The sequence below is a fragment of the Carassius carassius genome, chromosome 14 (genome assembly GCF_963082965.1).
Source record: "Carassius carassius chromosome 14, fCarCar2.1, whole genome shotgun sequence".
Classification (NCBI taxonomy): Eukaryota; Metazoa; Chordata; class Actinopteri; order Cypriniformes; family Cyprinidae; genus Carassius; species Carassius carassius.
The window spans coordinates 27,464,631-27,492,445 of record NC_081768.1 but is presented as its reverse complement, the minus strand read 5'-3'; the positions used below and the strand labels follow the sequence as shown (position 1 = coordinate 27,492,445).

Sequence of the window (27,815 nt, the reverse complement as noted above, 5' to 3'; positions counted from 1 at the left end):
TAATGAGAATTTAAAAATTATTTTCAGATCATTATGAAAATGTGGTAGAACAAATTACACTGTGGTGGGCCACTATGTAATAATAAAGAAACAAGGAAAACAAATGTTTTTTTTTTTTTTCACTAAGTTGTTCAGAGTCTTGTAGTCTATTCTGTAAACTGTAAAAAGTTATTTTCTATATTTAAAAAGGTTCTGGTTTTACAATATACATTGTTAAATGTAACGTGTTAATTAATAAATTATTTACATTATTATATTATTATTATATCCTTTAAAAGGATTACGAACATAAGTTTTTATTAAAATTTGTTTGCTAAGTAATGTTGTAATTAGTACCCTTTCTGGGTTCAAGACTCTACTAGGTTTCAAAAGCTATTTATGATCACCATCCATTTATAGCATACCTTTAAGCGAAGCTTTAAAAATTTTTGGTGAACACTACAGTCTCAAAGCTCACTGTGTCACAGACACCAATATTTTAATTAATCAAAAGATGAATCTCTCTGGCCAACTCAGATTTCAGTATGGAGATGAGGGTCAGGATCATGATTATTATTAGAATTATAATTTTTTTGTAGTATTTCAGCACATCGTTGAGTGTACTGTATAAGCTCAGTTTGTTGTTTGCTCTGGGATCTTAGAGAGCACTTGGACACAGAAATGGTGACGCATGAGAGAAACTTTGATATTGTGACAGCCTGTTGCTCAATAGTTTTTTTTCATTATTATTATTTTTTTTATAAAGGAAGTGACAATATCCTAACAGCTACCGAAATGTTGAGACTGTTTATTCCTGTGAAAAACAGGATGTTTTCTGCATGAAACCTATTATTGCTTTTGTGTTTTTGGGAACCAATGGAAAATAACACATTGTAACACTCAATGTTTACAGGAAATAGCAGGAAATTCACATATCTATTTTTTCCCAGCCCTCAATCAATGCCTTCTTTCCTGTGCTAGTTTCAGCTGATTAAAGTAAACATGCTGTTTTAACTGAAAACTAAATGTATGATAACAACAACATACCTGGCATTGTAGGAGCTGGATGTCTCTGGCCGGCTGCTGTTAGTTTTCCCTCATATGCAATGGTTATGTCATATACAGCATCCAGGTGTTCCTTCATAGTCTCAATGGCAACGTGTGATGCTTTCATTCTTGGAGTTAAAACGTGCTTCAGCACAGCAAGTCCTGCAATAGGCAAGACAACATGATTATTGCAAGTAAATTAGTTTGAGAAACTTTTATTTAGTTAATTGCGAAAACATTATGAAATGTTAACCATCTATAATTGACAGAAAAATATATTATAAAATTAAATATAGATTTACAATGCCTTTGGGAAATATGGTGTACTTAAGCACATATAAGCCGCGTTTCCATTGTCAGGCTTAAACCGGGCGTGCTAGTGCATGCCCGGGCCAGTCGCGTTTCCAGTATCACTTCCGGGGCTTGATCGTGCCTTGTCGGGGCTTCCTCTGGGCCAACGGCCAGGGTTTTTTGGCCAGACGAAAACCTTGGGCCAAAGCGGGCCAGCTGGGGCTAGAGGAGTGGTTCTGAACAAAGGCGGAGTTTCTCCGTGTCTGGAGAGCGTCAGCACCGTGGATCATTTCAGAAAAATAACAGCTATACGCCACCATTAAAGACTTTTTTTTTTTTATAAGTAGAGCTCAAAACTCACTCTTAGTCAGCAGGAGTCTTTGCAATAACTTGATCTGATGTAGATTATAATCACCATACAAGGCAGAAATATTTATAAACAATGCAAAAGACTGTGCACGCTAAACATTAACATTACCATAGTAAACATGGTAAATATGACCGCTTGAAGAAAGCAGATGTCAGCACAATTGTGTAATTATTTAATAACTTCTATGTCATAAGTCATTAGCTCCATGTAGCCTATCATTGAAATATAATAATGTTTTATGTTCGGGAGCTTTTATAAAAATAGAGATATTATCATTCATTCTTAATGTGACGTATAGGCTACTGTGACTACAAATAAACAGAAACAGACTCGACTGAATAAGCAGGCTATTTTCATAAGCATTAAAAATAAATAAAATATAAATACATTTAATTCTGTGTGATTAATTTTGAGTCCTGATAAATTAATTCATTATGATCAATGTATCATGTATTCTATAGTAAAACATCAATGCTTTTGAATTAAAATATTTAACAAAGCATGCAAACAAAAGGCCACTTTTAGCACGTTCGTGTGTGATCGCACATGTTACAGTGATTTATTTCTTAGTTTTCTGATAACTTCTCTTTGTTGGTGAAATTATGGGGTTTCGTGAAGTTGTTCTGAGAGGCGTGTAAAGGGCGTGTTTTAGTGACGCACAGCGTACTTCAGGCCCCGACTGTGGAAACACTGCGCTATTCTGGCCTTGGTGCTACTGGCCCGAGGCTATGAGCCCGGCCCGGCCCGATTTAAGCCCTGGCTTGCACTGGCCCGGCTATAGTTACTTTTTCATCTCTTCAGCGAAGCTCACGCATCGCTGGATCACGGAGGAAGCAAGCGCCGTCTGAGAGGCATATCAGCGGGACGAGCCATTCTGAAGCTGCTGGCCTCGCCGCCTTCTACTGCCGTTCCTGCTGCGCTGTCCGGCGCCTATATCCTTTTATATCCTTGTGTGAGTTCGCCCTGCGACGCACACTCATAAAAGAGCTGCGTCTTTTTAAAGATGCCCTCGTGCGGCTCGTGCAGAGCCCCGCTCAGCGAAGGAGATCGTCACGTCATCTGCGTCTCCTGCCTGGGTGAGGACCATGCAGCGCTCATGCTCGCTGACGGCGGATGCCCTCATTGCGAGTTAATGCCTATGGTGACTCTGAGGACTCGCCGGGCGTTCTTCATGAAGCCTGCATCATCCGCTGCGCCGCAGCGCCGTAAAAAGCGCCGCTCGCAGCGTCTACCGGAACCGCCTCCAGCTCTGCCGAGCTCGCCGGTTCCCCCCGCTTCACCGGCCTCCCCTGCATCGCTTCCCGATGGTCAGCGTCCGCTGTCTGCTGCCGCGTCATCGGAGGAAGTGGATCTCAGGGCCGCGTCGGAGGAAGAGGACACGTGCTCTCTGCTTGCTTCGGGCAGTGAGGGTTGGGCGAGCTCCGTGGATCTCGCGCCTTCTGCTCAGAGGCCCAGCAGACGGGCGGATATCGATAAGGAGCTGATGCGAGTACTCACGCTCGAGTGGTCTGCTCCAGCGCCCCCTTCTCGTTCCCGGCTGGATGGTAGCTTTCTCCCGGATGAGCGTTTTTCTCCCAGCTCAAAGCACGCCCCCTTTTTTCCTGAGCTTCACGAAGAAGTGGCGAAAGCTTGGAACGCTCCTTTCTGGGCGAGAGTTCGTTCATCTGTTTCACCAGCATTCTCCACACTGGACGATGCTAAGAACAGAGGCTACCTGTCACTTCTGCCGGTGGAACAGGCTATTGCAGTGCACCTTTGCCCGCCCTCTGCTGGACGGCGGACTAAGGCGGCGTTGCCATCCAAAGCATGCCGCATGACGTCATCGCTGCTCGCACGGATCTTCTCTGCTGCTGGGCAGGCTGCGTCTGCACTGCACACCATGGCCACGCTGCAGATTTTCCAGGGCGATCTCCTCCGCAAGCTGGATGAGATGGGACCTGAAGCGATCTGTCTCGCAGATCTGAGGAGTGCTTCGGATCTCTCCCTCCGCGCTACTAAGTCCGCTGCACAGGCCATGGGACGGGTTATGGCTTCCGCTATGGTGGCTGAGAGGCATTTGTGGCTGACACTCTCTGACATCAAGGAGTCTGAGCGCGCTGCGTTCCTCGCGCGGGACCCCGTTCTTGCTCTTCCAGCCATCGCCCCGCACCGCGGGAGCCGCGGCAGAGGATTGCGGTGAAGCCAGAAGCCCTGAAAGCATCCTAGCACTGCTAGGAAAGCGCCGTTGTATGAGTTCCGCTGCGGCCGAGCTCTCACCCGAACGCGCCGCTGTTGCAGTTCCAAGAATTGTGACTGTCTCAGCGTCTTCTGCAATGCGCAAGCCTGCACGAGTGCCCGCTTGCCTGCACACAAAAGCAGTTATCACGGCTACCCAGATATTTCCCGAAAAGAGTGTTATTTCTGGTGTTCCGGCCACGGCCGATGGTGCTATAAATGTAGTGACGCTGCCCACTCCTCAGTGCCCATCTCCACATATAAGCACAGCCCTGCACACAGGGCTCGCGCCTATAAGATCAACTCAGATCGGTCACGCGCACCACATAGTAAACGTGACCACTCCTCAGTGCCCACAAACACTATGTCACACACGGCGCGTGGTTTCTGTAAAAACGAAACCCGTGCGCGTACGATCTGCCCAGGCAGACAGCGAGTCAAAAGCAGTAAATGTGCACATTTGCAGCCCACAGTTACTCGCAGACATCATGAGTCCTATGGGACCCGCTCAGCCCTCCCTCGATCGGTTAAGCGCCGAGACGGGGTCGAGGAGGAGCGATCTGCCCGCTGTGATCAGCGCGCTCCCCGCCTCAAATGCCACAGGCGCGACGCCCATGTTGCAGCACACCGAAGCGCCGCCGTTGCCCAGGCAACAGAGCGCGCTTCGCATCCAGCCCTTAGCTATTCATGAGGATGCATGGTCAGCGCTTACAGGGGTTTTGGATTGGGTGCTAGGCATTATAAAGAGAGGCTACTCGCTACAGTTTTCTCGACGCCCTCCGCGCTTTTTAGCGCGCGTCGAAACCACGGTAAAAACAGAAGAAGTACAGCTACTTCGGGCCGAAATATCAAAACTGTTGAGCAAATGGGCTATAGAGCCTGTGTCTCAAGCTCAAAGCAAGGGGGGGCTGTACAGCAGATATTTTCTGGTGCCCAAGAGAGACGGGGGTCTCAGGCCCATACTGGATCTAAGACAGCTGAACAGGGCATTGATGAAATGCATGCGCCCCCTGCAGTTCTGGCTGAAAGCGCGGGTACCGCGCGGAGCGTGGATATCTGGTCGACTGCGTCTCAAGGTCAATCAAGGCTGCATTACAGCCCTGAAACCCTGGACAGAGATCGACTGGTACCAATCAGGTGAAAGCCTGGGGACTTCCTCGACAGTGAAGATGGTGTCGACGGACGCCTCCACGTCAGGATGGGGAGCGCTGCTCGAGGGCAGACCGTCCTTTGGCCTGTGGTCAGAACGGGAAAAGCTCCAACATATCAACTGTCTGGAAATGCTGGCAGTGGAGAACGCGCCGACGCGTTTTTGTCCCCAATTCAAAGGCCACCACGCCTTAGTCCGTTCGGACAACATGTCTGTGGTGTCCTACATAAATCACCAGGGCGGTCTCGGGTCCCGAAACCTGTACAGGCTGACGGAACGCCTCCTGGTTTGGGCTCAGTGCAACTTGCGCTCGCTGAGGGCAGTGCACGTGCCTGGGCTACAGAATCTGGGTCCAGACAGGCTGTCCAGAAACAACATTCCCACGGGCGAATGGTCTCTACACCCGCAAACAGTCCGGCTGTTGTGGGAGAGATTTGGCAGGGCGGAGGTGGACCTCTTCGCGTCCCACGAAAACGCTCACTGCCCCGCGTTCTTTTCCAAGAACGAAAGCGCGCTATCACGGAGATGGCCGTGCTGCCCGCTTTATGTTTTCCCTCCCGTCTCCCTCCTTCCGCACGTGATAGAACGGGTGAGAGAAACGAGATGTTCCATACTGCTTGTAGCACCTTTTTGGAAGAACCAACCATGGTTCCCAGATTTGATGCGGTTAGCAGATATCGCCCCGTGGCCAGTGCCTTGGAGGAGGGACCTCCTATCGCAGGCCAGGGGCTCGATTTGGCACCCTCAACCGGAGTTGTGGTCCCTCCATGTGTGGGCGCTCAACGGTTACCCGCTGATCTCTCAGTGGGAGTGCTAAATACCATCACTCAGGCTAGGGCTCCGTCGACGCGACGGCTCTATGCCTCGAAGTGGTCGGTGTTCTCCAGCTGGTGTACAGCTCGGGGATGTTCACCCCTTAGTTGTGAGGTGACGGAGGTTCTCTCCTTCCTGCAGGAGCTGTTGGATAAGGGCAGAGCCCCATCCACGCTCAAAGTTTATGTGCCGGCCATCGCAGCGTTTTCTGAAACGGCGCTGGGTCAGTCAATAGGAAGGAACGATTTGGTCATCCGCTTCCTTAGAGGAGCTAGGAGGCTGAATCCTCCCAGACCTCCGTCAGTCCCTGTATGGGACCTCGCGACGGTTTTGGAGGCCATGAAGGGTTCCCCCTTTGAGTTTATCCAATCGATTAGCCTCCAGCATCTGTCGTTCAAGACGGTATTCTTGTTGGCTCTCGCTTCAGTGAAGCGTGTGGGTGACCTGCACGCGCTCTCGGGGAGCCAGTCGTGCTTGGAGTTTGGGCCTAATGACTCTAGGGTCATACTCAAACCTAGGCACGGTTATGTGCCAAAGTCCCTCAACACGCCGTTTCAGGCTCAGGTTATTGCCCTGTCTGCCCTGTCGGTGTCAGGAGAGGATGGAGACTCGAGTCTTCTTTGCCCTGTTAGGGTTTTAAGAGCTTATTTGTCTCGCTCCGCTGTTTTTCGACAGACTGAGCAGCTGTTTGTCTCGTTCAGTGGACGTTCCAAGGGAATGGCTGTTTCGAGACAGACTCTATCCAGATGGATAGTTGACGCCATAGCGTTAGCTTACGCTTCCAAGGGCCTTCAGTGCCCACTGGGCGTCAGAGCACACTCCACAAGAGGCGTCGCCTCGTCGTGGACTGGTCTACTGGGATCTCCTTGCAGGATATTTGTATGGCGGCAGGTTGGGCCTCGCCGTCTACATTTATCAGGTTTTATAACCTGGAGGTTCCCGCCTTGCAAGTAAGGCTGCTGTCGGTATAGCCGAATCAGGGCCCTGATGGGAATTCTAAGTTCGTGAGCGTTATGCGCTACCGACTGTTATATGGGCAGTATTACGTAAGACCCGCATTGCCACATTGGTCAGGCCTTGCCTCGACTGTGTGATGATTGTATTGCCGCATCTACGGGTGCTGCTAGATATGGGACGGAAGGCTTTCCCCCCCTCTCCTGTCCTGGGCTCTCTGTGAGTCCCTCGGGTGACTGTGCACTGTAAATCCTGGGCGTTGCTTCAGGTTTATTGGTGTGTGATCCCTGCGCGCACAGCGTTTTACATGAGGTTCCCGTAGCGTCTTAGCTAAGACGCAGTACTAGAGAACTCTCGTAAGAGAACGTACTCGTTTACTTACGTAACCTCGGTTCTCTCTAGAAGAGGGAACGAGTACTGCGTTCTCTGCCGTGCGTACGATTCACTCTGGTTCGCTTCGGCGATGAAATAAATCAGGTGAGTCAGCCTTTTCGAGCTCCTTTTATAGGGTTGGGCCACACCCGTTTCGGCGGGAAGTGGCGTGATGGGCGCGAAGCGTCCTAATTGGTCTGATATTGCATCAGCCTGTGCTCGATAGGCTGTGCACTTGCTGCAGAGCAGCCAATGAGCGAGCGAGCCGTCTCGCCTATGGCTGTGTACTGCTGCAAATGCGCTTTACAAAAATTCAAAATTAAGGATAATTTTTTTGCTTCAGTATTTCGTGGAAAGAGACTTTTCCCGTAGCGTCTTAGCTAAGATGCAGTACTCGTTCCCTCTTCTAGAGAGAACCGAGGTTACGTAAGTAACCGAGTACGTTTTCAATCTGTGGGCCGCGGCCCAGATGGTATTGCAGGTGGGCCGGCAATTACTATTAAAATAAATAATAATATTGTTAATATATGTAAAAATGTCTAAGTCACAACATAACATTTCATATATATATATAATTAAATAACAAAAAATAAATCAACAATTGTTCCACTATTCGAGCTCGCTGATTGGTTTAAGAATAAACCGCCAATTTATCTTCAATATTTTTGCTGCATATGCTACAGATCTATGGAAGCATATGGGTAGCAATATTCAATTTGGGATGTAATATGCAAAATGACAATGCAATATGTAAAATGACAATGCATTTCTGTATTTACATTTACCAATACATTTGTGCAACGTTTGGTGCGAAATGAAAATGAAAATTAAATTACATAATTTTCATTTGCCATTTCATACATCAGTTTTAATATGTAAAATGAATACTAATTGTAACGCTTTACAAGTTGCAAAATGAAAATGAAAATGTATTACAGAAATGTTTAGATATGTATAACATGTTCAAGCAAAAACTGTGGCAAAATTATTATTTAAATGCTATTTTTCTTAAATGCATTAACACTCAAAGTCAAGACACTTAAGATTGCATTTTCATTCAATGTCCCGCAATGAATGTAGCAAAATTCAATGTCCACATTGAAAATGCATTCCGAGCCGATCACGTCTCCGCCCCCTCCCGCCATGTCAATCACTGCGTGAACAAGGCGGGGCTTGCTGAAAGTCAGAGACTCAAATCTCAAGAAGAGGATTCGGGTGAGTGAACATGGACAAGACAGTTGGTCCGTGTACATTTTGATCATTTCGGTTTATGGCTTCAATATTTCATTCGCACTTGTGGGCGGAGCTGAAACACTGCTTTCATCTGATTGGTCGAATCGCTCCACCTTCAGCTCGGTCTTTTCATTCTTTCAGACAGAATAAGAGTCAGTGCGAGTGAAGCACTGTAATGTCTTACAGATGTATAACAGTAAATAAATATCATTTTTCCAAGTAATACTGTATAATGACTTACTGAATAACAACAAACAACAAATAAACACAATGTTAAATAATTAATGACTGATTACATTTTTTTTTGGTGAATTGTTCCTTAACAGTCTACATGAAAATTAACTTGATTTTCTAAATTCATATTACTTGCATTTAAATTATTATTTTTTTTTTAATTACATTTTTACCTAGAAAACATACATTTAAAATGTCACAACAGGATGTTCTTGTGAAATTACTTCTATCTGGTGACATATACAGGACTTCGCCAATAGTCTGCTCCTGCAAGCTTGCATTTATCTGACTTTACTTTTGAGTTCAGAGCCTACATCTCAAAATCCAAATCAACAACATAGAACGTGATGAGTAAAATCATCCAATAAAAAAACCCCAGCCCTTTTCTCCAAAAACCTGTTGCACTCAGATGTATGACACAATATGGACAGATCTGTATAATAATAACAACAAGTACAGATCTTAAGGGTGTCTGTATAGAGGGGAGACGATACCTTCTTTAGCAGCAAAAGCCTGGCTGTCATTGATCACTTTCTGGAGCTCAGGGTTGTAGCGGGTTCCCTCTGGAAAGATGACAAGATACATCTGTACAGAAAACAAACAGTTGAAGAATCATAAAACTGCATCACTTACTAATTTTAGTAAATTAAAGTCTACCACCGTCCTGTAAAGTGACAGATTCTAATCAAGGCATTTCTCAGTTCTGTTATGGAGTGACAATACAAAACATGGCACTTCCAGCTAGTCAAAAATACAGCAGCTAGAGCTCTTTACTAGAGCCAGGAAGTACGACCATATTAGCCTGGTTTTGTCAACACTGCACTGGCTTCCTATCAAACATAGTATATATTTTAAAATCTTGCTTATTACTTATGAAGTCCTCAATGGTTTAGCACCTCAGTATTTGCTATTATTAAGCTATTATTTCACTATAGTCCTCCATGTCCACTGCATTCTCAAATCCCTGGCAATTTGATAGTACCTTCTTAGCTCCCAAACTCTGGAATAACCTACCTAACATTGTTCAGGAGGCAGACACAATGTCAGTTTAAATCTAGATTGAAGACCCACCTTTTTAACCTGGTTTAAACATAACACACTAACGCATTTCTGATTTTCAAATCCGTTAAGGATTTTTAGGTTGCATCCTTAAAAATATTTGGTTTGCAGTAACAGTAAAAAAATAAATAAAAGAAAAGGGTCGGTAGGTAGGTCTCCATTTTTCATGTTTCAATGTAAAGAAAAAAAAAAAAAAAGTAAATTTTGGTGATGGTGATTACGTAGGTATGAATTGAAACAAATTTGCATATCGTGACATCACTGACTGGGTCTTCAACCCGTGCCTTCGGGCGCATAATTGCAAACCTCATTTTGATGCAGGCTATATAGACCACAAACAAATTTAAATCTGTCAAAAACATGTTTATTGCATGAATTTCAGGTGAGAAGAAAAAAAATGAGGTACTGTTTAGGGCTGTCAAAATTGCTCAAAAATGACGTTCGAATATTCGAACTATTCGAACATCTGGTGGCGCATGTTGTCAATGACGCGCATTACGTCAATAACAAGACAAAATAATACAAAGAGACATAACTACTTGTATAGGTAGTCTATTTAAGTTTAAACATATTTGACAATGTATTACCTACACAAAATCAAGGAAATCAACTAATGGCCAAGACTGCAGACCTCACGCTCTCTCACCCTCTCTGCGCATAACAGTTTAAATGAACAAACAAATTTTTCAGTGATGATCAAGAGTTTTGTGCAAGCAATTTAAGGTCACGAAATCTGTCCCAAATATAGCAGGCTTCATTCAGTGATTGAAACAAATATTATTAATATTAATTGAAGTTTTACAGCATATAGAACTGGCATTGAATGCTTCGAGCAAGCTGTGCTGTGGTAAACATGGAACTTTTCCTTGACATGAAACGATAAATAATCAAACCTCGGATCCATTGCTTGACAGAACTCCCCGAAGCGTGCCCCATCCACGACACTGATCGGTCTCATGTCCTTACAAATGAACGAAATTAATTTATCCGTTATGGCCTCTTGTCGTGTTGCAGACAAAGAGCTTGTGGCGGGCGATGCAAAGTAACGTTAAGTGTCAAGACGTGACTGTTTAGCTGGAGTTCCACACATTATGCCATGCTCATTTGGGTGCACATTTTTGAGATGTGACCTCATGGTTGAATGGTATGCTAACTGTATCTTGAATAGCTTGCATACAACTTTATCTCGCGGGTCAACAATTTTACCTCGCTTTCTCTGCTGCAGTCGAGTTGGGCTCTGCACTTGCTGTCATATTCCATGAAGACGCGTCAACTTTCAGCAGTGATGCTGTGCCAGACAGTGCGACTCCTGTGAGGCTGTGACCTGTCCCTGAACCCTCAGGCGTGCTAGCGCGCCCACTCGCAAAGCAGACAGCCACGCCTCTACTACCGCAGGCCTTTTTTCCAAATTTTTTTTTTTTTATTCGAATATTAATTTTCACCTTCGAAATTTGTTTTTTAAAAACTATTCGAATATATATTCGAATTTAGAATATTCGTTGACAGCCTAGTACTGTTATACTGTTTTACTTGCATCCACCGCTGGTTGTCAATGCAACCTTCAAATGAGAGACCGTTCACTTTGCTTTATTCGGTTGTCACTTCTGTGAAAAACTTTGATTTGAGTGACAAGTGTTCATTGAATCGACTGGAAAATCAATTTTGCATGTCTAAATACGTTTTATATGGCAAATAACACCAAATATAGGTAAATCCAGGGACAACAAGCAGGACGAATGTAAAGATTCAATATATTGGTATAGACCAATATTTCTGATGATTTATTGGCGTGAAGTTTTGTGAACAATGACAAACAGGAGTGCAACATTCTCAAAAAACAATAAGCAGAGTGGACTGCCATAATGCAAAACATTTACTGCAGGCTTCAACATGGCTGTGTTTACGATTAGAAATTTCAACCACAAAAAAAAAAAAAAAATTTGCAAAAATTACTGCGATTCTAGCCCGAATCTGTATCTGTATGAATACTGTCTGAATACTGGCAGAATTCACATCTCTGTTGTAAAAAGAGAAACATTGTGCAGAAGTATTATTTGCTGTTATGCATGTGCGTCCGAAGCTGCAGTTGCTTGTGTGACGTGTTAAAAAAATAAAATAAAATACATAAACTGGATGCACTCCAAAAAATTTATAAATAAAATAAACCTGGACGTGCTCTGAGAGAAGGTCGTTAAAATCAATTTCCTATTTTTGTTTTCGAAACTTGTGTTGGTTGGTTCAATCGATTCGTGCAATAGATTTTCGAACAAAGTGACAGTCGACACGGTCAAGGTTTTAGACTAGACTGGAGAAGGGATGGGAAAAGATCTGGGCACAATTTTTCCAGAACTTCTCCTAGACGGCCACCGGGGACAAGACTATAGGAAACGGATGACTGTCCTGCACAATATGACTTTGCTGCAGCCTGGAATTGAACTACTATTTTCATCTGGTCAGCATGAACTTCTCCATTTTGTCACTGATTTTTGAGTTTTGGTTCCTTGCTGCTGTCGCCTCTGGCTTTCTAATTTGGTGACACTTAATTACCAGCGTTTTTGATGACTTGATTGCACAGATGATTGCACAGTTACTATTTAAACTGAACTGAGTTGGATAATGACAATTGAATTCAATGATGAACTGCCTTTTTGCTTTGACACACTATTTTCCTATTTAATGCTGTTCAGTTGCTTTGTTACAAACTATATTGTTAAAAGCGCTGTATAAGTAAAGGTGACTTGACTATTTTTGTATCATTCTGAGAAGCCACATCAGATCATAAATGGAAGTTATTTAAAACATTTGTCTCATGTTGTGGAGTAAAAGCATGTTATAATGTTTTCTTTAGTTTGACAACAGGTTTAGAAATGTAAAACCTAAAAATCTAAAATTAAATCTCACTTTTTTAAAAATCTAGAAGTGTCACCTGAAAAGTGAAGAGCCCTAGAGGAGTTCAAGACATCATAGTCCATCAAAATATGTTTCAGAGATGATATATTCTGGATCTTTACCAACAGAAGCCATTATAGAAAACATTTAATTTACTGGATACAGACATATGACGGCACATCACATTAATTCTATATACATGTGTCAAGCAGTGACAGAGTAACCAGAGCAAACTCTGCTCTGTATTATGCCTAATAACATCCCTTAATAACATCTTAACATCTTAAATGGTTCCTAATCTTAATTTATATGGAACATCTGCTTTTTCATTAGTCCAGCAAAACACAGGTTCTGGATTTTCCTTTAGTGAGTGTTATGGATATATACTCACAGGTGTACCCAGTTTTGTCTGAGAAGATAATTTCTTTTTCATGGCTTTCTCATCAAAGTTGGCACTTCTCTTCACATACACACCTCCATGCTGTGAATGACATCAATCATAGTCATGAACCACAAACATATAACTAGTCATATTCATTAGGGGGTGCTCCGATCACGATCGGCTGATCGTTTATGCGCATCTCGTCAGTAAAACCGGTTCTCTTATCAGCGGTAAATTCCATCAGGTGCGTGATTTCACATAGAGCACCTGTTACTACACAGAGCCGTTGTTAACTGAGAAGATGCGCAAATAAACGCTGAAAATGAACGTGGATTTGCACAGCTTCTCAGTTAACAATGGCTCCATGTAGTAACAGCTGCATCTATGTGAAATCACGCACCTGATGGAATTTACCGCTGATTAGAGAACCGGCTTTACTGACGAGATGCGCATAACGATCGGCCGATCATGATCGGAGCACCCCTAATATTCACTACAGCTTGCTCTTGCATAAGTTTGCTGAAGGAACGGTCTCAACAGATCCCTAGTAGCAACACGCTGTTTAAATAGGTATCCTGATAAAACATAAGTGGAGTGGTGCCCAAGATGAACGGGGCTTTTACCAGCTTAAGAATATTCCTAATATTCATGGAACACAAGCAGAATAAACTTGTGTAAAATGTATATAAAACCATTCAAAAACCAGGAACATAAAAGATCTAAAGTTTTGAACTAGATGCATATACCACCTGTGAGAAATACCATCCATACAAAGGAAGCCACTTCAGACCATCTTTCAGGACATATCTAACGTGTCCAAGTGCAGTTTGTCGAATCGCTAACATGTCGGCAATGATCCAATCAGCTACAATAGAGAACACAACCCTTACAAATGGTACAGTGATGGTGTCAGATACCATGATACTGAAATATACTGTGTGGTACCATATTATTTATTAACAGATAAAAATACAAATTAAAAAAAAAGTTTTCCAATGGAATGCATAAACTATTTTGTAACATTTATATGTAAGAGCATTGAGACTTACCCGTGGATTGATGGTTTGACAGGTAAATCACATTCTCCTTCTTCTTTGGTATGTCCCCATAAATGACAGTCTGGAAAGATTATTTTTAATGAACACACTATGCAAAACATCTTACACAAATGCAAAAAAACTTTCTGAAACTTATCTACCTACCAAAAACCTGAAACGCAGTATTTATTTTATTATCGTTTAATTTTTTTTGTATTTATTTGTGATTGTAGTAAGATTTTTTGTTCTTATTTTATTTTTATTTGACAGTATAGTTTTTTCCCCCTAAACATATCACATACCGAACCGTACCAAACACCATGACTGAAACGGTGACACAAACCGAACCATGAGTAAGCTGAACTGTTAATGAGTGATGGCTGCACCAGCACAATTGATAAAATAAGATGGTTACAAACATGCCTGCCCTGATATACTGATGGTCATGATGCTAGCTAGGGGCTAGCAGGTGCTACAGCCCCTCCAAGAAAGACCAAAGCACCCCATAGATAAAAACTAGGCCTGCCCCTGACTAAGGGGGCAACAACGAAGTAAAACAGTATAAACCTGCTGTCCATTCTCCTCAGCTTTTGCGTAAAGGAGTGTGTATGGGCCATCTTTGTTTATAACTCAGGCAAAACACTCTATGGATTCTTCTGATCACCCACCTCAGCTTAGGATGGCTTTGATCATCACCAGATTGGTAGAAAATGAGACATTTATTATCAATGATTTTTTTTTTCTCTGCTTGTCACATGAATTTTCTCTTTCTGATAGAAACTTGGCTCCCTACTGGGGATTTCAGCTCCTTTTCTGAACTGCTTCTCTCAAACTGTTTGTTTAACTCCCCACGTACAATAGGATGAGGTGGAGGTTAGGCCTCCAAATATAAATACATGTTTTTCTGTCATCCTGTTGCTTCAAATTAATATAATAGTTTTGAACTGCAGTTGTTTGCTCTGGAACTTGTACAAGCCTCTTTTGGTTGCAATGATTTATTGACCCCCAAAACACTAAGGACTTTTTAATGGACTTAGCAGAATTTTTAATGTTCATGTTTTTTGTGCAGTTTTTAAGGGAAGGAATTTATCTTCCTTTTTATTGTTTTTGATTTAACTCTTCAATGTCAATGTCAATGTCACCTTTATTTATATAGCGCTTTAAACAAAATACATTGCGTCAAAGCAACTGAACAACATTCATTAGGAAAACAGTTTCAATAATGCAAAAATGATAGTTAAAGGCAGTTCATCATTGGATTCAGTTATGTCATCTCTGTTCAGTTAAATAGTGTCTGTGCATTTATTTGCAATCAAGTCAACGATATCGCTGTAGATGAAGTGTCCCCAGCTAAGCAAGCCAGAGGTGACAGCGGCAAGGAACCGAAACTCCATCGGTGACAGAATGGAGAAAAAAAACCTTGGGAGAAACCAGGCTCAGTTGGGGGGCCAGTTCTCCTCTGACCAGACGAAACCAGTAGTTCAATTCCAGGCTGCAGCAAAGTCAGATTGTGCAGAAGAATCATCTGTTTCCTGTGGTCTTGTCCTGGTGCTCCTCTGAGACAAGGTCTTTACAGGGGATCTGTATCTGGGGCTCTAGTTGTCCTGGTCTCCACTGTCTTTCAGGGATATAGAGGTCCTTTCTAGGTGCTGATCCAGCATCTGGTCTGGATACGTACTGGATCCGGGTGACTGCAGTGACCCTCTGATCTGGACACAGACTGGATCTGGTGGCCACGTTGTCCTCGGAACAAGAGAGAAACAGACAAATATTAGCGTAGATTCCATTCTTCTAATGATGTAGCAAGTACATAGGGTGTTATGGGAAGTGTTTCCGGTTCCGGTTTACCTAATTAATGCAGCCTTAAAATCCTTTAACGGATTTGGATAATAAAAGCATATTAGTATGTTATGTGTATGCCAGGTTAAAGAGATGGGTCTTTAATCTAGATTTAAACTGCAAGAGTGTGTCTGCCTCCCGAACAATGTTAGGTAGGTTATTCCAGAGTTTGGGCGCCAAATAGGAAAAGGATCTGCCGCCTGCAGTTGATTTTGATATTCTAGGTATTATCAAATTGCCTGAGTTTTGAGAACGTAGCGGACATAGAGGATTATAATGTAAAAGGAGCTCATTCAAATACTGAGGTGCTAAACCATTCAGGGCTTTATAAGTAATAAGCAATATTTTAAAATCTATGCGATGCTTGATAGGGAGCCAGTGCAGTGTTGACAGGACCGGGCTAATATGGTCATACTTCCTGGTTCTAGTAAGAACTCTTGCTGCTGCATTTTGGACTAGCTGTAGTTTGTTTACTAAGCGTGCAGAACAACCACCCAATAAAGCATTACAATAATCTAACCTTGAGGTCATAAATGCATGGATTAAAATTTCTGCATTTGACATTGAGAGCATAGGCCGTAATTTAGATATATTTTTGAGATGGAAAAATGCAGTTTTACAAATGCTAGAAACGTGGCTTTCTAAGGAAAGATTGCGATCAAATAGCACACCTAGGTTCCTAACTGATGACGAAGAATTGACAGAGCAACCATCAAGTCTTAGACAGTGTTCTAGGTTATTACAAGCGGAGTTTTTATGTCCTATAATTAACACCTCTGTTTTTTCAGAATTTAGCAGTAAGAAATTACTCGTCATCCAGTTTATATCGACTATGCAATCCATTAGTTTTTCAAATTGGTGTTTCACCGGGCTGCGAAGAATTATAGAGCTGAGTTTTATCAGCATAACTGAAAGCTAACACCATGTTTCCTGATGATATCTCCCAAGGGTAACATATAAAGCGTGAAGAGTAGCGGCCCTAGTACTGAGCCTTGAGGTACTCCATACTGCACTTGTGATCGATAGGATACATCTTCATTCACTGCTACGAACTGATGGCGGTCATATAAGTACGATTTAAACCATGCTAATGCACTTCCACTGATGCCAACAAAGTGTTCAAGTCTATGCAAAAGAATGTTGTGGTCAATTGTGTCAAACGCAGCACTAAGATCCAATAAAACTAATAGAGAGATACACCCACGATCAGATGATAAGAGCAGATCATTTGTAACTCTAAGGAGAGCAGTGTTTGGGGACATATCCTAATGACAATGAGGAATTAATAATAGTCAGAAGAGGATCTATGACTTCTGGAAGCACCTCTTTTAGGAGCTTAGATGGTATAGGGTCTAACATACATGTTGTTGGTTTAGATGATTTAACAAGTTTATACAATTCTTCCTCTCCTATGGTAGAGAATGAGTGGAACTGTTCCTCAGGGGGTCTATAGTGCACTGTCTGATGTGATACTGTAGCTGACGGCTGAATGGTTGCAATTTTATCTCTAATAGTATCGATTTTAGAAGTAAAGTAGTTCATAAAGTCATTACTGCTGTGGTGTTGGGAAATGTCAACAATTGTTGAGGCTTTATTTTTCGTTAATTTAGCCACTGTATTGAATAAATACCTGGGGTTATGTTTGTTTTCTTCTAAAAGAGAAGAAAAGTAATCGGATCTAGCAGTTTTTAATGCTTTTCTGTAGGATATGTTACTTTCCCGCCAAGCAATACGAAATACCTCTAGTTTTGTTTTCCTCCAGCTGCGCTTCATTTTTCGGGCTGCTCTCTTTAGGGTGCGAGTATGCTCATTATACCATGGTGTCAAACTGTTTTCCTTAACCTTCCTTAAGCGTAAAGGAGCAACTTTATTTAAAGTGCTAGAAAAGAGAGAGTCCATAGTTTCTGTTACATCATCAAGTTGTTCTGAGGTTTTGGATATGCTAAGGAATTTGGATACATCAGGCAGATAACTTAAAAAGCAGTCTTTTGTGTTAGAAGTGATGGTTCTTCCATACTTGTAACAAGAAGTAGAATTTACAATTTTGGCTATATGAATTTTGCAAAGAACTAAATAATGATCTGAGATATCATCACTTGGCTGAATAATTTCAACACCATCAACATCAATTCCATGTGACAGTATTAAATCTAGAGTATGATTTCGACAATGAGTAGGTCCTGAAACGTGTTGTCTAACACCAATAGAGTTCAGAATGTCTATAAATGCTGATCCCAATGCATCATTTTCATTATCAACATGGATATTAAAATCACCAACTATTAAAACTTTATCTGCAGCCAGAACTAACTCGGATGTAAAATCACCAAACTCTTTAATAAAGTCTGTATGGTGCCCTGGTGGCCTGTATACAGTAGCCAGTACAAACATAACAGGGGATTTATCATTAACATTTGTTTCTTTGGATAATGTTATATGAAGCACCATTACTTCAAACGAGTTATACTTGTAGCCTGCCCTCTGAGAAATCCTGAAAACGTTGTATAAATTGAAGCAACACCTCCACCTTTGCCTTTTAGACGTGGCTCATGTTTATAACAGTAATCTTGGGGGGTGGACTCATTTAAAATAATGTAATCATCAGGTTTTAGCCAGGTTTCTGTCAAACAGAGTACATCTATATTATGATCAGTGATCATATTATTTACAAAAAGTGTTTTCGTAGAAAGGGATCTGATTTTCAATAAGCCAAGCTTTATCATTTGTTTATCCATATTGCTTCTGTTTTTTATTTGTTGAACCTCAATTAAATTGTTAATCTTAACTTGGTTTGGACGTTTTTTGTATTTTCTAGTTCGGGGAACAGACACAGTCTCTATAGTGTGATATCTAGGTGAAAGAGTCTCTATGTGCTGAGAATTAACTGACCTCTGTGACGGGAGGCAGCTAGCAGACGGTCGGTTTAGCCAGCCTGTCTGCTTCCTGACCTGGGCCCCAGTTAGTCAAGTATAAACACTAAGACTATTTGCCATATTTCTAGAGAGAAGAGTGGCGCCACCCCAGGAGGGATGAAGACCATCTCTTTTAAACAGGTCAGGTCTGCCCCAAAAGCTCGTCCAATTGTCTATGAAACCCATGTTATTCTGTGGGCACCACTTAGACATCCAGCCATTGAGTGATGACAATCTGCTATGCATCTCATCACCACGGTAAGCAGGGAGGGCACCAGAGCATATTACAGTGTCTGACATCGTGCTTGCAAGTTCACACACCTCTTTAATGTTATTTTTAGTGATCTCCGACTGGCGAAGTCGAACATCATTAGCGCCGGCATGAATAACAATCTTACTGTATTTACGTTTAGCATTAGCCAGCACTTTTAAATTTGCCAAGATGTCAGGCGCTCTGGCTCCCGGTAAACATTTGACTATGGTGGCTGGTGTCTCTATATTCACGTTCCGTAAAATAGAATCACCAATAACTAGAGCACTTTCATCAGGTTTCTCAGTGGGTGCATCACTGAGTGGGGAGAACCTGTTTAATGTTTTGATCGGAACAGAAGAGCGGTGTTTTGACCCACGACTATGCTGCCTCACCGTCACCCAGTTGCCCTGCTGCTGGGGCTCTGTTTCCGGAACCGAACAATGTACAGGAATCCCTGAGCTAGACGCATCCAAAGCCGTATCTAGAGCCCTAACATTCTTACTGTCCTCAATTAAAGTTTGGATGCGTGTCTCTAATTCTGAGATCTTCTCTGTCAGCCTAACTATTTCCCTGCATTTATCACATGTGAATCCCTCATCAGCGACAGAGATAGATAAACTGTACATGTGGCAAGAGGTGCAAGTAGCAATGACGGGAGAAGCCATTACTCACCGTGCTTGATGAAATATTCTTACTGCGGTTGTTTGATGAACTTGTGAAAAACTGGAGCGAGGGAGAGGAAAAAAGAAAACAGCGATAGGTTCGAATGAAAACGCTAATGACAAGCTAACGAGTGCTAACGCTTTGCAGGTGTACTGCACTCACGGATATAAAATAAAAGTGAACGATCACAGTTAATCTGATAAGATTGATCGATAATATCAGAAATATGGTGTGAATTAAGTTATATTTTACCACTTTAAAAAACAGAGAGTGATAGTAAGATAAAGATTCTAGAGAAAAAATAAAATAAAAACAGCTACACGGAGCTACAATTTGCTACAGAAGGCCAACAGGAAGTAGAGGACAATGTATCCACTCAGCATGGTAGAGGATGCAGTGTCTCATTCCCTACTCAGGGAACCACGGTTACATTCATAATCTGAGATGTTCCTTTTCAAGGGAACTTCAAACTGGGTCCTCTAGGGTTCGCTATGGGGAACAGCATACCCATGCCGCCATGCTGAGGGGAGTGCAGGCCAGAACCTTGGCGAGCACTAAATACCTACTCTACCATTTCCATGGAAGTTGCCCCTGTGACTTTAGATGACTATCCGTGACATTATCCCTTGAGGCCAAATGCCTAGGCTACATACTTAAACTTACTTGTTAGGGCCTAGGCCCAGGGTAGAGCTCAGGGCTTGGAATCAAGAAAGATTACTTTAAAGGGATAAGACCCTAGCATTTATACTAAGTCTTGCCTGTCACACAGGGGCTACAGCTTGCTCTTGCATAAGTTTGCTGAAGGAACGGTCTCAACAGATCCCTAGTAGCAACACGCTGTTTAAATAGGTATCCTGATAAAACATAAGTGGAGTGGTGCCCAAGATGAACGGGGCTTTTACCAGCTTAAGAAAGGGCATGAAGCAATCGCGTGAAGCCCTCACCATATAGGATTTTAGAAAGAATGCAGAGAACTAGTGTGCAAACTTACCACAGTGTGAATTCTAGAAAGTGCGCAAAGACTTCATGTGCACACCTACCATTAAATGGTTTTTAAGATACTGTTCTAAGGAGCGAAACTTATTACATTACATTAGCACTCCTATTGCAGAAAATTTTTTCAGAGCCGAGTTTACAACACCCACTTTGCGGAGACACGCCCACACAGTTGCGAGCTTGCGACTCGATTTGTGCCGATTTGTGCGTTGTCACGCAGCTCTGCTCTGAAACTCAGACTGAGCGAAAATTAAGCTTCGCAACCTCGCAACTAACAAAAAAGCCTGGAGGGAGGGCCTTCTGCTCTTGGCCAATGCTTTGCTGTCTGCTGACGTACAGTTCAATCACAAGTCGTATTTACTGGAAAGGTGGGATTGACCGACTGCTCCTCCAATGACAAAAGCGCACAGGATATGCAAAATAAACGGTCCTAATATTTAAAAAAGGTTACCGACTTGTCGCTGGAATTCACCATACAATTGCAAGTAGCCACTGAGTTTACCACTGATAGGCCAGCGGTGCATCAGTATACACACTCACCTCACGCAGCGAACGACTCACTTTCCTCAACTCAGTTTCTTTTTCGGGGGGCGGGGGGTTGGGTCCTGTAGCTAATTTCACAACGATTACAAATTACTAAATCATAATTTTGAAAAAGGTTTTATTGAAAAATTTGCCTTATTGAACTGTTATTTATACGTTTTTTTTTCCTTCTGGGGCCTGAAATTGATGAATTTTGGTAAATAATTAGCTAAATGTGTTTTTTTGTGTGTGCTGGTAGTAGGCTAATGCTGGCACCTTTTCTGGTTTAGGCCTGTCATGGATAAATAATGATGACAATAAAACCGCAAGTAGGTGACAGCAAAACCATGGTTTAAGCATTTATTGAATCGTTCAAATCAAACTTTCTGTTCAAAACGGCTGATTCTATTAGAAAGGAAACAAGAGAATCCATTTGAATGGACTGTTGAATCACTGGCTCACTTGATTCGTTGAAAATGTGATGAATTCAAGGAACAAAACACTGTGTTACTATGCACTGTTGTAGCTATAAAATTAATTATATTCACAATTATATTCCTTCTTAGAGAAAAATGGTATATGTGAGGATTTCCAGTCAAGATTTAGACAGTATCATAGTACTGAGACTGCTCTCCTTAGAGTTACAAATGACCTGCTCTTATCATCTGATCGTGGTTGTATCTCTCTATTAGTTCTATTGGATCTTAGTGCTGCATTTGACACAATTGACCACAACATTCTTTTGCATAGACTTGAACACTTTGTTGGCATTTATGGAAGTGCATTAGCATGGTTTAAATCGTAATTATATGACTGCCATCAGTTCGTTGCAGTGAATGAAAAGATATCATATCGATCACAAATGCAGTATGGAGTACCTCAAGGCTCAGTGCTAGGGCCGCTACTCTTCACTCTTTATATGTTACCCTTGGGAGATATCATCAGGAAACATGGTGTTAGCTTTCACTGTTTTGCTGATGATACTCAGCTCTATATTTCTTCTAGGCCCGGTGAAACACACCAATTTGAAAAACTAATGGAATGCATAGTCGATATAAAAAAACTGGATGACGAGTAATTTCTTTTCTAGAACACTTTCTAAGTTTTGATGGCTGCTCTGTCAATTCTTCGTCATCAGTTAGGAACCTAGGTGTGATATATGATCGCAATCTTTCCTTGGAAAGCCACGTTTCTATCATTTGTAAAACTGCATCTACAGGAGTTCAGAATGATATCTTAAACTGTCTTCCGAAGATAAACGGAGGTCTCACTGGTTTGGAACGACATGAGGGTGAGTTATTAATTACATTATTTTGATTATTGGGAGAACTAAACCTTTAACGCTTTATTCACATCTGGTGTGAACGCACCATTAGTCTGAGTCCACTGCTATTTATCACTTTGAAATGTCTGAAATGAATATTCCTTTCATTCATAACAAAAGACAACAGCAATTCCACAACGAGTTACATTTGAGAGAAACATGCGTTAGAAAATATAGTAAATTAAGTTAGCCTATAAGGTGATTAGTTCGATTAACACACACACACACTGACATATGAATACTCAAATTGAAGAAATCTGTTGTTTCAGGCTTCTAGACTATAGGTTTATGTTTATCATTGTCATATACATTTTGCATTCTGCTCTTTAACATAATTTGTAATGGTAGTAGCATTTGGACCAATCAGACACACAACTATTTGTTATATTTTCAGACCACCCAATACAGTAAAACTACACATTTTAGAGTGGCCTTTATTGTGGCCAGCCTAAGGCACACCTGTGCAATAATCATGCCATCTAAACAGCATCCTGATATGCCACACCTGTGAAGTGGATGGATTTTCTCGGAGAAGTAGAAGTGCTCACTAAAACAGATTTAGACAGATTTGTGAACAAAATTTGAGAGAAATCTGCCTTTGTATACATAGAAACCGTCTTAGATTTTTTAGTTCTCAATACCACGACTTAACTGCTCCCCGGGCCGCGCAGCATAAATGGCTGCCCACTAATCCGGGTGTGTGTTCACAGTGTGTGTGTGTGTTCACTGCTCTGTGTGTGTGCACTTTGGATTGGTTAAATGCAGAGCACGGATTCTGAGTATGGGTCACCATGAATGTCACTTTTCACTTCACTGTAATATCCAAATCCGTTAAAGGATTTTTAGGCTGCATTAATTAGGTAAACCGGAACCGGGGAACACTTCCCATACCACCCGATGTACTCACTACATCATTAGAAGAATGGCATCTATGCTAATATTAGTCTGTTTCTCTCTTATTCCGAGGTCACTGTAGCCACCAGATCCAGTCTGTATCCAGATCAGAGGGTCACTGCAGTCACCTGGATCTAGTACGTATCCAGACCAGATGGTGGATCAGCACCTAGAAAGGACCTCTACATCCCTGAAAGACAGCGGAGACCAGGACAACTAGAGCCCCAGATACAGATCTCCTGTAAAGACCTTGTCTCAGATGACCACCAGGACAAGACCACAGGAAACAGATGATTCTTCTGCACAATCTGACTTTGCTGCAGCCTAGAATTGAACTACTGGTTTCGTCTGGTGAGAGGAGAACTGGCCCTCCAACTGAGCCTGGTTTCTCCCAAGGTTTTTTTTCTCCATTCTGTCACCGCTGGAGTTTCGGTTCCTTGCCGCTGTCGCCTCTGGCTTGCTTAGTTGGGGTCACTTCATCTACAGCGATATCGTTGACTTGATTGCAAATAAATGCACAGTGACTATTTAAACTGAACAGAGATGACATGAATTCAATGATGAACTGCCTTTAACTGTCATTTTGCATTATTGACACAGTGTTTTGCTAATGAATGTTGTTCAGTTGTTTTGGCGCAATGTATTTTGTTTAAAGCGCTATATAAATAAAGGTGACTTGACTGTACATCTCTGGCAAATACTTGTCTTTAAACTAAACAGGACTTTTATTTTGACGGGTTGACGTACCTTTACAGTTCTGTTTGTGTGATGTGACGTTAGTTTTACTCAAATCGAATGGTCAAATGCTCATGAAGTGACTGTCAGAGCAGTTCTGGAGATGTTGTTCATGTGTTCACATCCTTATTTAGTGAGACAGCAGACGCTGAAATCACAGCGAGCGTCATGCGCGCTTCCTTGTGTGTGATAAAAGGAAGTCACGCTTCTGCTCCATTCATTAACAGAGACACGCAGAACATGCAGGATTCATATTTAAATAGAATGTTCCGGCTTAATATTTACAGATATTAGTCCATATCATGATTTGATGTAAGTGCAATGACCTATTTTTTATTAATTCATTCAAAATTTGGCAAATTCCGTGCCATTCCGCGTTAAACTGTAAATTCCGTTTTTATGACTGGATTTCGCGATTCACTCCGCGTTTTCTGCATTGCGGAATTCATAGGGCCCTTGTTGTGGTATGCCAGCTCTATCTTTCAATGGACACACGCCACGACATTCTCTTTACATTTGCCCGCGCCCTCAAATCAAAACACTGCTTCTCCTTGCAGTATGCGATTTCGGACGCAGCGCTTGTGTCTCCTTCCGCTTTGTGGGTGACGTAAACGCGTTGTGTTCACATTAAAAAAAATCATTGTGAAAGAACCTGACGTGAGATTTAAAATAAATTAAAAGAGGCTTCAAGGTAGAGGAATTTGCCTCGACCATTTTTTGTAATCGAGTTACTCGAGGAATCGTTTCAGCCCTACTCCGGGATATTGGTTTGTTTAATCTCAGAGGGAGTGTCAGCCACATTAAAAAAGTTAACAGCTTAAGTCATTTGTGGATTAATGCGTATTGGAGATGGGAACCGTTTAAAATGATTCAGTTCAATTTGGTGAACTGGTTCAAAAAGATCCGGTTACATCAAATGATTCGTTCGCGAGATGGATACCACAAACTGCTTTGTTTTTTTTTTTTTAACTCTCTCACAACAGACACGGAAGAGAAGACAATGCTGAATAAAGTCGTAGTTTTTGCTATTTTTGGACCAAAATGTATTTTCGATGCTTCAAAAAATTCTAACTGACCCTCTGATGTCACATGGACTACTTTGATGATGTTTTTCTTACCTTTCTGGACATGGACAGTAGACCGTACACAGAGTTTCAATGAAGGGACTGAGAGCTCTTGGACAATCTAAAATATCTTAAACTGTGTTCCGAAGATAAACGGAGGTCTCACTGGTTTGGAACGACATGAGGGTGAGTTATTAATTACATTATTTTGATTATTGGGTGAACTAACCCTTTAACGCTTCATTCGCATCTGGTGTGAACGCACCATTAGTCTGAGTCCACTGCTATTTATCACTTTGAAATGTCTGAAATGAATATTCCTTTCATTCATAACAAAAGACAACAGCAATTTCACAACGAGTTACATTTGAGAGAAACATGAGTTAGAAAATATAGTAAATTGTTAGCCTATAAGGTGATTAGTTCGATTAACACACACACACACACACACACACACACACACACACACACACACACACACACACAGACATATGAATACTCAAATTGAAGAAATCTGTTGTTTCAGGCTTCTAGACTATAGGTTTATGTTTATCATTGTCATATACATTTTGCATTCTGCTCTTTAACATAATTTGTAATGGTAGTAGCATTTGGACCAATCAGACACACAACTATTTGTTATATTTTCAGACCACCCAATACAGTAAAACTACACATTTTAGAGTGGCCTTTATTGTGGCCAGCCCAAGGCACACCTGTGCAATAATCATGCCATCTAAACGGCATCCTGATATGCCACACCTGAGAGATGGATGGATTATCTCGGAGAAGTAGAAGTGCTCACTAAAACAGATTTAGACAGATTTGTGAACAAAATTTGAGAGAAATCTGCCTTTGTATACATAGAAACAGTCTTAGATTTTTTAGTTCAGCTCATGAAAAATGGGGGCAAAAACAAGTGTTGCATTTATAATTTTGTTCATGTTTATACACACACACACACACACACACACACAATGCATTCATATTTCACTTGTTTTTAGTTGGATAAAACATTTAGAGGTTACATGTGGTTAATGAAAAACAAAGCAGAAAAAAGGTAAATGCACTAAAGACAAAACAAAAGTCATACTAACCTCCACTCCTGTGTAATTCTCGAAGAAGAACAGTACCATACTCTGATACGCTGAATATACACAGTCATCCACAGTGTGATAGAGATTGGACGGTAGTACAGTGGACAGTAGCCGCCAGGCGCTCCAGGACAGCAGATAAGCAGGAGCAGTGCCTATCATCACCGCCGCTGGAAGCCAGTACCGCAACGAGTACGTGTGCACGACCAGAGACAGCAGCATTTTGACTGGAAAACCCCAATGACTCGAGCGAATCTGATCCCTATTCAGCTGCAACTCAAATTAAGTTAGTGTCCTCAGTTACCCTGCATGAAATACATCGATCTTTTCGCCCAATCGAATCGATTCAAATTATTAATCACACAATAACTGTGTGAATAATTTCGGTCAAGGAGGAAAAAAAAGTTCATGTAAAATTTCACGCTGCTTGTCTTCCGGAAATTTTCTCGAGTTTTAAAGCATGACATCCCTGTTAATGTGCAAACTATACTCTGACTTAAAAAAAATGACTAGAAGTAACGTTAGCGGTAATTCACTTACTAAACCCCTTCATAGGACACTCAAGTTGATCTAAGCATGGAAACCAACCGGCCACATTTCTCGCTACTCGATATACAAATCCTCCATGTTTCAGTATTGTCATCAGTCACATGCTTGTATTGTGCACGCTGATTGGCTGAAGCACGAGTTCCGGTGTTACGAAATTTAAGGCTAAAGATTTTGCCTACATGCAGAAAAAAAAAAAAAAAGACCCGTAGGCCTGCCTCATAAGAACTCAGGTTATTACTACTTTTATTATTACTGAGGCTTTGATTAATTTGATATATATATATATATATATATATATATATATATATATATATATATATATATATATATATATATATATTTGAATCACGTTCTCTGCATTAACAAATTATTATTAAATATTTATGTTGATTTTTTCCAAGTAAACAATTTTCCTACCCAAATGTGGATTGTGAATAATAAATAACATATAACATTCATATCTGCTGAATTTCAATACCACTCTTCTCACTTGCAGTTTTTTCCACTTACTGATCTTTCATACGTTTCCATGCGGAGTTTGGATTTATATATGAATTTGACTGGTTAACAGAATTCACTTGGTTACTTTATCCAGTCTTTCCAACCGCAAAAATATATGGTCCAGCCCTAGGCCTTTAGTATAATTCACGCTTTACCCAATTTGTGTGTAAAATGTAAAACTGAAAGAACATGCCTTGACATTAAATGTGCGACACATACAACAGCTAATAGGGTAATAAAAAAAAATAAAAATTAACAAACCATGAAAAATATCTTATTATAACTAACCTGCCGCCTGGGTCATGGCCAATTCCCAGGTATCAATTCCCAGGTCTTACTGGTGAACTTCCAGACATCTCCGTCAGCTGCCAGACCTTCAAGGGACATTGCTGGGATGCCACAAGCCTTCAGAATACATTTTAAATGATCTGCATAACGTTTTTTG

The 27,815-nt window shown here is 41.5% G+C and overlaps 1 protein-coding gene across 1 annotated transcript in view; it reads right to left on the bottom strand.

The window, feature by feature from the left end:
* Nucleotides 1–26,793, bottom strand: part of agpat5 (1-acylglycerol-3-phosphate O-acyltransferase 5 (lysophosphatidic acid acyltransferase, epsilon)) — a 35,505-nt gene extending 8,712 nt beyond the window's left edge. The window contains exons 1-6 of the mRNA XM_059566796.1: nt 26,324–26,793; nt 14,037–14,106; nt 13,737–13,852; nt 12,997–13,086; nt 9,152–9,242; nt 1,027–1,188 (exon numbers count right to left, since the gene is read on the bottom strand). Of these exons, the coding sequence (XP_059422779.1) occupies nt 1,027–1,188; nt 9,152–9,242; nt 12,997–13,086; nt 13,737–13,852; nt 14,037–14,106; nt 26,324–26,542 (748 nt within the window). The 5' untranslated portion in view covers nt 26,543–26,793. The remainder of the gene's footprint in view (nt 1–1,026; nt 1,189–9,151; nt 9,243–12,996; nt 13,087–13,736; nt 13,853–14,036; nt 14,107–26,323) is intronic.
* Between the last annotated feature and the right edge of the window lie 1,022 nt (nt 26,794–27,815).